The sequence below is a fragment of the Carettochelys insculpta genome, chromosome 1 (genome assembly GCF_033958435.1).
Source record: "Carettochelys insculpta isolate YL-2023 chromosome 1, ASM3395843v1, whole genome shotgun sequence".
NCBI lineage: Eukaryota > Metazoa > Chordata > Testudines > Carettochelyidae > Carettochelys > Carettochelys insculpta.
This window is the reverse complement of record NC_134137.1, coordinates 116,158,249-116,170,514: the sequence shown is the minus strand read 5'-3', so window position 1 is coordinate 116,170,514 and position 12,266 is coordinate 116,158,249. Positions and strand designations below refer to the sequence as shown.

Below are 12,266 nucleotides of genomic sequence, written 5' to 3'. Positions count from 1 at the left end.
GTAGGGTTGAGGGCTGTGGGGGAGTGGGGTATAAACTGGGGGAGCAGGTTGTGGCCCCCTGGGCAGGGGGGTTAAGCCACGGAGGGGAGTTGGAGCTCCGTAGGAGGTGTGGCTCAGAGGCCACGTGGGGGGCTAAGCCAAGTGGGGGAGGGTGGCTCAGGGGCATGCAGGAGGGGTAAGCCATGGGGGGCAGATTTGGGGCACACAAGGGACTAAGCCATTGGGAGGATGACTCGGGGGCCATGCTGCTGGGGGAGTTTTTGGGCTGCCCCAGGCGGGGGGGCGGGGAGGAGGGGCTTGAGCAGGGAAGTGGTTTGGATCCTACCCGGGGGAGGGGGGGCAGGTCAGCTGGGCCTTTAACAGAAAGGAGACAGGAAATCATCAGCCTGTCCCATTGAGAACTGACCTATAACCCAGATACACCATCTCCTAACACAACAAAACTAAACTAAACTAAACAAAACCAACTTGACATGAGGTTTACATTGTAGTCACTTTACAGAACTGAAACATTTCTTACTGCAGACTCTGTGTGTCCTGGAATCAGAGTAAAATATAATTAAGAAAACCAAGATAAAGGGAGTACTTTATTTTTCAATTATATGATTAGTGACATTGTATGTTGCATTCACAGAACCATTTCAGATCTCAGTCTTTGCATACTATGCTTCATTTTCGAGAACAGTGCTGTGAATTGTTTTACTTACTAACAACAGTAGCAGAACGATATCAGGATTATCACATGCACAAGCTACATGGAGTGATGTCCAAAAATCCTCATCCTGATGATTTACATTTGCTCCTCTGTCAATCAGAATTTCTGCAGCAAAGGCATTATCATAACGCGCACACTGGAAGAGAGAAGAGATTAGACAGAGGAATTAACACAAGGTACAACTGAATTTATCAATGTACTTTTCCAATTCGTGTTTTTTCTCTACATAATACAGACAGTGATTCGATAATGCACTGAAGGTTAAGTTTTGATTTCTGCAGGGGGCTGTTGGATCCACGCAAATAAATTCTGTGATGTACACTGGGTACATGCTAATGTTCCCTCTAATTCTTGCCATCCATAGGTGGAATGTATGTTATGTGCACTGAAGCAAGTACAGATGTGCACCATCAGAAGAAACACATGCTACTTGCTGTGGGACTTCAGTTAATCAGTGCAGTGGCATTTGAATCTCTCCTGAGTGGCCGCCCAGGCTCTCAGCTTATCGAGAACACTGGTGCATACTCTTGTACTATCCATAAGATTCCCTATGGCTTGTAGAACAGAACTACACCAAATTTGCTGAAGGCAGGGCCTTCCACAGTTATACAGGGAACAGGATTTACCCAGGATTAAATTACCTCATTACAAATCAGGGTATGACCTTTTCTAAAAAATTACATACAGAACAAATCACAGAGTGGTTGGCAGAGCCCCAGGCATTCATAATCGGTTGCAATGTCTTTTTCCTCTAGTTCACCAGGGTTTGAAAACAGCCCAGATGTGTAGCAACAAAAATAAAATAATCCCTGCACTATGATGTTTGTCCAGCGGCCTTTGTGAAATGATTGGCAATCTTAGTCCACTTCACACAACAAAAATCATTAATCGTAGTTGCCTTCCTTGTTAGACAGGGAGCTGACTGACTGGTCATACCAAAACAACAATACTGTGATTCCTGCAAGGGTTGACATGCCAGGTGGCATTTCCAGAAAGCTTTGGGCCTGAGCACTGCTACCACTCATGTTTATTGGGAATTAGGTCAAAACTTAATACCTCCAGGTACCAAGGCTGAAAACACACTAATATAGCAGTCTGGAAAAAAATTAAAAGTGCGCTTAATTCAGCACCTTCAGCAGTCTTTACTAAAGAAATCCTGTTTGGAAGAGTGGGGAGAAGACAGGAGGCAGAAGAAATGAAACAGTTTTACATTTTAAGATGTTTTCATTACGTTTTATAGTAACCGTACTTTCAGTTTAGTTCTTGAGTGAGCAGCTGCCTCATGCAAATGGCTAGGAATCCAGAATGATCCTACATAAGCCAAACCTTACATGCGGCAGGTTGCATCCAGTTAGGTTTTAAAAACTGCTATGTAAATGATCCGAGTGAGCCATTCTTTCAATAAAGTCCAAGTTATTTCTTTAATTTGAAATAAAGTGTGCTGCTGTATTTGTAGCATGACTGTTCCCCACATGTATTTGTACTGTTTTAAAAGAGAGTCAAATTGGGTCACACTGAAATCAATGTGCATTTTGCCATTGTCTCCCATGGTATCAGGATTTGGCAGAAAATAAATTAACAGTCCTCACTAAACATGTCAGTAGCTTACATGTCACGAGTATATCATGTTTCTTCCTGTATAGAGTTTTCACTTCTATGGGAATCATGGGGTAACTTAGGAGTGTCAGGCCCCACAGGAGACTTACTAAAGGTAATGGGCCATGAAGCATTAAGCTAAAAAACCTAAAATGCTGTTCACTTAAAACTGCTGATCAAAACGAGTGTACCAGTTGCCACGTAGCGTAACAGATGATTCTTGCAGAAGCTTTTTTTTGGTTTAAAAATTTGCGTGGGACATCTTATTTACAAGCCTTGCTCCCTTTGGACTGTTAACTAGGGGCAAGGCCTTAGGATGCGATCAGCCATTTTGAGATACTCAGGTTTAGGGTGCCCAAATTGACACACCTTAAAGAGGTGTTATGTTAAGAGGACCTTTACAAATTTCAGGCCCCTTTAAGATGGGTTGGAACTCCAGAGCACATATCACTTGTGAAAGTCTTGGCTTACAACTTTTTTTGGTTCCTAAATCATAACTGATTTGAAAGTAGACAGGATCTTTTCCCCTAGAAAGCAGAACTACACAAAATGTACTGAACTTTGGTTATCAGAGAGATTACCAATTAACTGGGAAAGCTCGCTGTTTTTCAATACACTTTTTCTTATTCTCCAAATGATGTTTTCAGAAAAATTTTTCAAATCAGCTTATGGTCAAGTGAACATTGGCAGAAATTTTAACTAACACTTCATGGATCTTATATTTGAAAATTTAAAAGATTAAGGAGTCACCCTGTCTATACACACATCTCTTCACTTAAATCCCTCTTTTCTATGAGGGCTTTCAGTGGTAACCCATCACTGATATCGAGTACTAGTAAAAAACAAAGCCAAAATTTTAAGCAGTGCCTTTGTCCTGCACATTATGTTTGGATTATGCCATCTGTGTATAACAAAGAAGTAGATCCTGCTCCCTTACTCACACTTTGGGGATCATTTGCAAACACAGGATTTGACACAAATTGTGAATTTCATGTGGCATCCAGAAAATGTAAATGTATATATCTTCTTCCATGTTGACAAAGCAAATACTGTCAACACTCAAATAAATGCAAAATATTTTCAAATCCAGCATGGATCTGAATCATTTAATCCCACTTAGGTGTTGTAGAGCTCTCTAAAGCAGACATATCATACGAAGATGGGTTGTTGTAGCAGAAATCACTCTCAACTCCTACTCTCAGACAGCACCAAAGTGAAAGATTCTGGCTAGGGAGTAAAAGGCAGGGGATGCATGCTGTGCCAGCAACTTGTGTCATCACTAGAGCTGTCTGGGAATTTTCTGTAAAAAAGTGTTTGGTTTTTTTTTGACAGAAAGTATAGTTTCCACAAAAATAAAACTTTTCTGTGGGAAAGTTTTGGTTTTGCTAAAACTTTTCAAACTCACAACTGGGAAAATCTAAAAGAAACATTTTGTTTTGGGCAAGGTCAATATATATTGGAATATTTCAGCTGGTTGAGATGACCCAAAATACTACATTTTGAGTCAATTCATCCTTAGCCACCATATGAAATGTAGCTTAATGACCTCATGGGAAACCACCATTAGGGTGTCCATTTTCTCTTATTGTTGGAATGCAATGCCAATTCCCCTCTGACTAGGAAGCCTGGTGCTCCATTGGAGACACATGGCTGTGGATGCATCATAGGAGACATGATGCAGCCAGGCAGCCTGCCTCACAGAAGATGAGGTTCCCAAAGTGCAACTCCTATGAGGCAGTGCATCTCAACAGACAAACTCACTTTCATGCTGAACTGATTTGAAATGAAGTATTTCACTCCCATTCCCTGAATATTTTTTGACAAGTTCAGCTTGCTGTGCAGGTTTGGGGAAGAAAATAAATACTGCAGTCTTGAAACTGCCACTTGGCAGCAATTCTGATTTTCACTCAGCTGTGGGCATCAGGGCTCTGACAAATCAAAAATAAAACCTTCAGCCACATCCCACAAGTAGACTCCCCGACACACACCCATGTTTTCTAAAGGCTACTGCAGCTGCAGTGGTGGATCAAGTGCACTTTGTAAAATAGATTGAGTGCATACAATTTATTTTGGTATCAGACACACTAGTTACTTCCTTGTCTAAATATAAAGTAGTAGCAGCTCTAGTCATAGGATTGCTTCCATTGGATTTATTTGCTTTGCTTGCACTAGAACTATCTGATTAAATTTGGATTTTCAGTTGTACTAACCTTAATTTGGAAGCATGTTTTTGTTGGGTTTTTTAAACGCTCTAGAAAACTAGGACAGTCTTACATGAATGCTTGTGAACCTTCTGAAAGAATCTGAACAAATAAATAGTTGTCTCTCCAAAACAGATCAATCTTGGCATATACTCCTGAGATGCTGGGACATTTGACCTACCCCTCAAACCAAAATGCAGGATACCTGCAAACACCTATGGATCAAAACTGAAAAAAAAGGCATGCATGATGTGACCCAGCAAAATAAAATAGAGCATCTTACAACTCTGCTGTGGGTCCTGAATTGCCAAACTATACTTCCAAGTAACTAAAGGTGGCACAGCAGCAGTGCATTTGCTATATTTCTCTCTCTCTCTATGTAAATTACATTATGCACACCAACCCACTTTCTTTTCCTTTAATCACTTAATCCAATACACAAACAACTATGGTGACCTAACTGGAGATACTGCATTAGATTTCCATTTGTTAGAGATCAACATGGAAAAAAATCAAAAGGAAGGAATGGCACAATTTGAAATGAAGGTTAATTTCTCCATCTTGGGAAGCAGTACATTTTTTCTTTGCTCTTACTTACTGGGCAGATAATTTATGCATAAAACATCTCTCTGGATTTTGCTAGTAACTGTGCTTACTACATGATGCATCCCTACATAAGCCTTTTGAATGCAATCATGTATTTCATGTGCACAGCTGGATGTAATCATAATCACCATGGTGCTCAGTGCACATAAAGAAAAATTATTGCAAAGCCATTCTTGTTGTTAATGCACCCAATATGCTACTCAGAATCCTGTCATATTTATCCACTGTCACTAACACTAATCTTCAATCACTCTTACCAGATGGAGCAAGGAGCCTCCTGAAGAAATAAGGGTGTGAGGGTCTGCACCATCCTTTAGTAGCCGGAGCACTGAAATATCAATGAAAAGAGAAGGAGAAAGAATTAACGAGCAATTCACCCAGCTTGATTTTTCATCATCTTCATTAAGAGACTTAATAATATATGCAAACCTCTGAGTTAATATTTGTACAACTATCATGTCAGCATCTCTTACCTCATTTATTTTAATGGCTACATATGGTAGTTCAGGACCTTAGATAACTATGCCAACCATGAGCAATATCAGGGACATCTCTAGAGTGTAGCTGTATGTCCGTAGTTCTGAACATGGGGTATTCCATAGCAAGGTGAAAGTCACCGCATTAGACCATGTTAATGTGAGTACAAAACAAAGTTAACTGATTTTATTGTATTTTGCAGAGTTCCCAGGAGACCTAGAAGCTTTTCTCACTATATGATTGAGACTGGTGCTCATAATTTATATTGCCTGAAATAAATCTTCATGCCACAATTTAGCAAGTGCACTCCATTCAGCCTCTACAGCACATTGCCTGATCCCTGACACAGCATAATTTCTGATGAGATATTTGGGATCACATTCTGCTCTTTCAAACTCCTTCGAAATGAACCCAGGCATTTAACTGAGAACACAAGATAGCCCTGCATACTGGTGCTCAGTCAGGATTGATAATTCTTTATTCTTTGTCCTTGGTCTCTATGGCTTTTATAACCTTTTCACTTGGAATTCAGGAATTGACTAACTCACTCTATCAGGGTTCATTCCAGAGCAGGACTGAATAATGAAAAGGCCAGACATTATCAAGGGAATTCCATCGTGCAGTGCAACCTTTTTGCACAGGCTACCTGGCATAGAAAATCCACAATGCCATCACCCCTGAGAAACATTCTCAGCACACTGCCCCTTTACAGAAGCAAAGCTGGTTCTACATCCTCTTCAGGAAGACCTGGTGCAAGAGAAGTTATATGCTGGGTAGGATGGGACCTCAGCAATTCTGTGCCACTGCAGTGGCTCATAGTAATAAAACCACACAGGATAGGTCTTACGGGTCTCAGCCCCTGAACAGTGGAGCTACGAACTTGGTCTTCACTGTATCAGAGGGGTAGTTGTATTAGTCTGTATCTGCAAAATCAATAAATCCTGTGGCAATTTATAGATTAACAGATAGTTTGGAGCATAAGCTTTTGTGGGCAAACACCCACTTCATCAGATGTATCTCATTTTTGCTCTTCACTGATGCTTGTGCTTCATTCAATATAAGAGCTGTGAATTTAATAAAAATATTAAAAGCAGTCACTGAAAGAGGCAGTGACCTCTCTTTGGTGAAATAAGGGCTCCCAGCTTCCGAGCAATCTCCTCTTGGGGTCTGAGACTCACATATCACTCCCTTTTGACTGATGTTTTTTCCAGGTTGCGCAGTCCTCTGCCTCCACTGTGATATTCCCAGCAGGTTAGACTACCTAACCAGGGCAAGGTCTGTCCTCTGCTATCTCTTTGAAGGCTATGGATAATGAAATTGACAGCAGCTATAAGTTACCACACAGCTCTTTTAAGTAAGCTTGTTTATTCACATGGTGGAAGAAATGAAAAGGAAGCATATTAAATATAAAATAAGCTAAATGCATGCTAAAATACTTAACAGAGGCCACCCCACCTCCAACTTAGGACTTTAGGGAAGGGTTGGAAGTACTGATACCTGCCAAAATTTACCACATAAGACTATATAAACAGTCATCATGGGTGTGACCAAAGGTCCATGTAGCCCACTATCCTGCCTTCTAACAGTGGCCAATATCATGTGCTTCACAGGGAATGAAGGAAAGCCATAACCAGCAAATGATCCACCCCCTATCAATCTCTTCCCCACTTGCTGGGTCAGAAAGAAGGCTCTGAATCAGTTTAAATACAGGATGTTTACCTGAAAGTACTTTCTTTGTTAGTCTCTAGAGAGTCCAGTTTGAGCTGGTATATATGATCTCCAAGTCACAGTGTTCTTGGAGAAGTTACAGCCTCAGTCAATTTGCCTAACCAGCTTAGTTTCCAGAAAATTATAGTCACAATTCACCATGAAATTGCATATCATGCCAGGCCCACAATGATACATTAACTCAATATAGTTTCCCAAGAAGCTGCCACATCTGTCACAGAGGCAAGATTTGAACTAATGACCTCTAGTTCTGTATCATTGCCACAAGGTAAAAGATGCTGAGCTGGACAGGTAAGAATGAGCTAGGAGCATAGAAAGTGCTTTGAGAATACACAAAACTAACAGAGCAGTGATGAATCTGTTATGCAGCATATGGGGAAATGGTGGGGGTTATTTTTTGTGTGTGTTTCTTTTAGTGTTTATTTCTCCAGAGGTTTACAACTTAGCTAAATCTTAATGTATATCTGTGAAACTTATGGATGCATTTTCGTATCATGTAATTTGAAGTTACTACTACAAACCACAGAAGCACTAGAGGTTTTCAAAAATGGCCAGATGTGGTCTTTTTGTCTGTTTGTTAGATCTTTCAAAAACTGGCAATTTTCACTAGATTTGATTTCTGAAATGAGTGACCCATTCATGATCATTTTTTTAAAAATATCAATATGAAAGAGACATCAAACAGAAAATTTCAGCTAAAACAGTTAAAGTGTGATAATGTTATATTGAAAATGAGTTTTAAATGGAAGGGAGAGGCTACTCTAAATATAGAAGCAGTATATATGTAAGTATATACTTTGTAAGAATAAAAAAACAACAGTTAATGACAACAAATTGCACCCCATGTTTCATTTCAGGCTTTGAAAATGGACAGTCTAAGCCAGCCTGTAAGTTCAAACCAAAAGAATAAATCCACAGTACCTCACCATTTGCTTTTTTATTTGTTTGTTACATCATTTAATTTACATAATTGCAAAAGGACTTTGATTTCTAGCAAACACAATGCTGTAAGCTAAATACTCTTGAGCTCTATTGCTGTTCTTGGCATTGCCCTTGAATTGGAAAGCAGAACACTGAGTAATGTGGATTAAATGGACTATGTCACAATTGCTGAGCAAGATGGAGACATAAGGCGAGCACATTTAGACTTGCCATAAACTTGGCAAAAGTGGAAGGATGAAGGGGGAAAAGCCCACAAATTATTTCTTTCTCCTTTCATTTGTAGAAGCTCAGTGATTAAAGATACCAGCCCCTTGTCCCCTCCAGAACACATTCCATTATGGTCTAAAGCTAAAAAGCTGGACTTTTTGTCCCATCAGTACTATAAGCATTACACAGTGCCTTCAAAGGGGTTGGGGCATACTGTTCCTCTTAGGTTACAGCTACTAAAGTCATAGGCTATGTGTAGATTACAGGGATTTGTCATCAGATGTTTTTGCCAGAAGACATCTTTCAACAAAACTTCTGTCGACAGATCATGGCCAACTGCCAAGCCAGAGAGAACCGCTCTGTTGACAGAGAGCGGCCAGACTGCCCAGCCACGCTATTGGCAAACTGGCCAGCTAGAAGCACAGCAGACAGGGTTGCTCAGTGTGTTGGAAGTCCTGTCTGTCAATAGAGCTGCTGCCCCCACTCCCATCTCCCCCTCCCCCCCAGAACATCCAGACCAGCTGTCTATCAACAAATCTGTCAACAGAGGCTTTCTTCCTTGTGGCAAGTGGGGTACAGCTGTCAACAAAAGTGCTGCATTTTGTCAACTTACTGTTGACAGAACACCCTTGGGAACCTGGGGCTGTGTCTACACTAGCCCAAAACTTCGAAATGGCCATTTGCATGGCCATTTCGAGCTTTACTAATGAAGCGCTGAAATACATATTCAGCGCCTCATTAGCATACCTGCAGCCATGGCACTTCAAAATTGATGAGGCTCACTGCCGCGCAGCTCATCCAGATGGGGCTCTTTTTTGAAAGGACCAGTTAGGAATAAGGGGATTTTGAAGTTGCTGGGACCCCCGCCTGGACAAGCAGTGTCAATTTTGATGTGCCGCGGCTGCCAGATTTCTAATGAGGTGCTGAATGTGTATTTCAGCGCTTCATTAGTAAACTTCGAAATGGCCATTTACATGGCCATTTTGAAGTTTTGGGCTAGTGTAGATGTAGCCTGGATGTGCCATGGATTTTGCTGACAAAACCCTCTAGCGTTTTGCCTTGCACTCCCGAACACTGGACATGACAAAACTCTAGCTTAGATAATTTAGTTAGGTTGGTCCTGCTTTGAGCAGGAGTTTGGAGTAGATGACCTCCTGTAGTCTCTTTCAACCCTAATTTTCTATGATTCTATGAAAACACACACACACAAAAGCTTGTTCAGGAGCCTTGCAATAGCAAGACTGCCAAAATTTCCTGGCACCCTCTCACTCCTATTCTCTGTACAGTTTCTCTCTTCCCCTCTGCTGTATCTAAGTAGTTGCTCTTATGTTGCAATTTCAGTAAAAGAAACTTTACAAAACTGAACTACAACTGGCTACCGCCCTCTCATATAATTCTTGTTGGAAAATTAAGAAAATGGGGTACATATTCCTTAAAAGTTGGATTTTCCAAACAGTACTCAGCGTTGGCCTAATTCTGGTCTCTCTGATGTCAAGGGGAGTTTTACTGCTGACTTGAAAGGGAGCAGACCTAGGCCAGTGCTGTGCACTGTTTGGAAATTATATTGTGCCATTGGCCAACCAAGTGCCATATCAAAGCAAAACCCAGGGCTTCACGGCATACTGACAAAGACATAGATGGACACCAGTCTTCCCTTCGAGTTAGGGTAGTTAAAATAGATATTAGTATTATAAGTGTGTTTAGAGTGTCTCGAATTTGTGGAGAGCTTGTAAGATGTTGTATGTATTAATCATACTTAGTATAACTTCATATTCTGGATGCAGATATTATGAGTATTTTCCTTGTAAACCCTTGCTACTGTGTAACTTATCCAATAGGAAAAAGAAGCAGTCGCTAAAGCACTCATCCCGCACACAAGATGGCCCATTGAAGGCAAAGGAGCACTGAATAGCACCAAAGGACAGAGACCTTGTTGACTGCATTCCTCTCTCCCTTCAGGAGAGGGTGGCCTGTTCATGAACACATTTCAACAGCTTGCATTCCGGATTGAAGAGAGAGAAAAACCCATGGTCTCTTTATGCTCTCTGGACACTGAGGGCACAAAACTTCTTAAACACAAGCAAGAAATCCCCATGCTGTTGGCATGGCTCAGCCTCAAAGAATATATAAATCTGCTTAAACATTTATTCCTTTTCTAAAACCTACAAATTTAACTCATTTGTGTGCATATGCTTCCCATTTCAACCTTGTAAACAGCTCTTTTTCTTTTGCTTAGTTAATAAATCTTTAGTTAATTACAGGATTGGTTACAATTATTGTCTTTTCCTCGCAATCTGGGCACAAATGACTTAGGGTAAGCAACTGGTCCTTTGGGACAAGTTGGATCCAGGATATTGCTGTGATTTTTGGTGTAAAGTGACCATCTATCACAATGTCAAACTTGCTTGTGTGGCACAATAGACTGGAATGTCCAAGGATATGGATTTTGTGGTAAGACTGTTATAGCACTTTAAAGCTGCGTCTACACGTGCACGCTACTTCGAAGTAGCGGCACCAACTTCGAAATAGCGCCCGTCGCGTCTACACGCGTCGGGCGCTATTTCGAAGTTAACTTCGACGTTAGGCGGCGAGACGTCGAAGTCGCTAACCTCATGAGGAGATAGGAATAGCGCCCTACTTCGACGTTCAACGTCAAAGTAGGGACCGTGTAGACGATCCGCGTCCCGCAATGTCGAAATTGCTGGGTCCTCCATGGCGGCCATCAGCTGGGGGGTTGAGAGATGCTCTCTCTCCAGCCCCTGCGGGGCTCTATGGTCACCGTGGGCAGCAGCCCTTAGCCCAGGGCTTCTGGCTGCTTCTGCGGCAGCTGGGGATCTATGCTGCAGGCACAGGGTCTGCAACCAGTTGTCAGCTCTGTGGATCTTGTGTTGTTTAGTGCAACTGTGTCTGGGAGGGGCCCTTTAAGGGAGCGGCTTGCTGTTGAGTCCGCCCTGTGACCCTGTCTGCAGCTGTGCCTGGCATCCCTATTTCGATGTGTGCTACTTTGACGTGTAGACATTCCCTCGCTGCGCCTATTTCGATGTTGGGCTGAGCAACGTCGAAGTGAACATCGACGTTGCCGGCCCTGGAGGACGTGTAGACGTTATTCATCGAAATAGACTATTTCGATGTTGGCTGCACGTGTAGACGTAGCCCATGAGACCACATTTGTTACTGGGATGGTGAAATCTAATTATATAACATACAACCACGCTGGGATGTCTCCCCCACTTTCTGACAGTCTGAGGTTGGCACCCATAATCATGAGACACTCTGGACAGCATGACACACATGCTGAGAAATATTCACTCTAATATTTTACATCTATGTGTGGATATTTTCTTCCATTCATGCGCAGAATATAATTTTTATGAGCACTGAAGCACCACCAAGAGAAACATAAAACCTACCTGTGGGTGTTCTAGCTAAGCAACATTCGAAATGCTCGTAAGTAGCTTCCCTGTAAGCCAGGTTCATGGCTTACAGGGAACACCGAAATATGACACAGGAGCTATGTCACGAATACAGAGAGTATCCAAATGACAAACCATCCCTGCCTTTCCCTACTATTTGAAGCGAAGCTGCATTGTCAAGGCTCCCCTACCCCACAGCTACTTCCAGCAGCCCAACTGTGTGGGGCTGGGGGGAAAAGGGTGAAACAAGGTCATGACGCCTTAGCTCCTTTTATTAATGACTCATTGTTGAAGGTAAAAATAGCGCCCTCTTTTAATGCCTGATTTTCTCTCTCATGCCAATGAGCCATAATACAGGAGCAATTTGAAACATATGCAAGT

The 12,266-nt window shown here is 41.8% G+C and overlaps 1 protein-coding gene across 1 annotated transcript in view; it reads right to left on the bottom strand.

Annotated features, from left to right (window-relative positions):
- The window catches only part of MYO16 (myosin XVI), a 622,320-nt gene that overhangs the window by 442,421 nt on the left and 167,633 nt on the right, over positions 1–12,266 (bottom strand). The window contains exons 3-4 of the mRNA XM_074983196.1: positions 5,376–5,446; positions 708–851 (exon numbers count right to left, since the gene is read on the bottom strand). Coding sequence (XP_074839297.1) covers positions 708–851; positions 5,376–5,446 — 215 coding nt within the window. The remainder of the gene's footprint in view (positions 1–707; positions 852–5,375; positions 5,447–12,266) is intronic.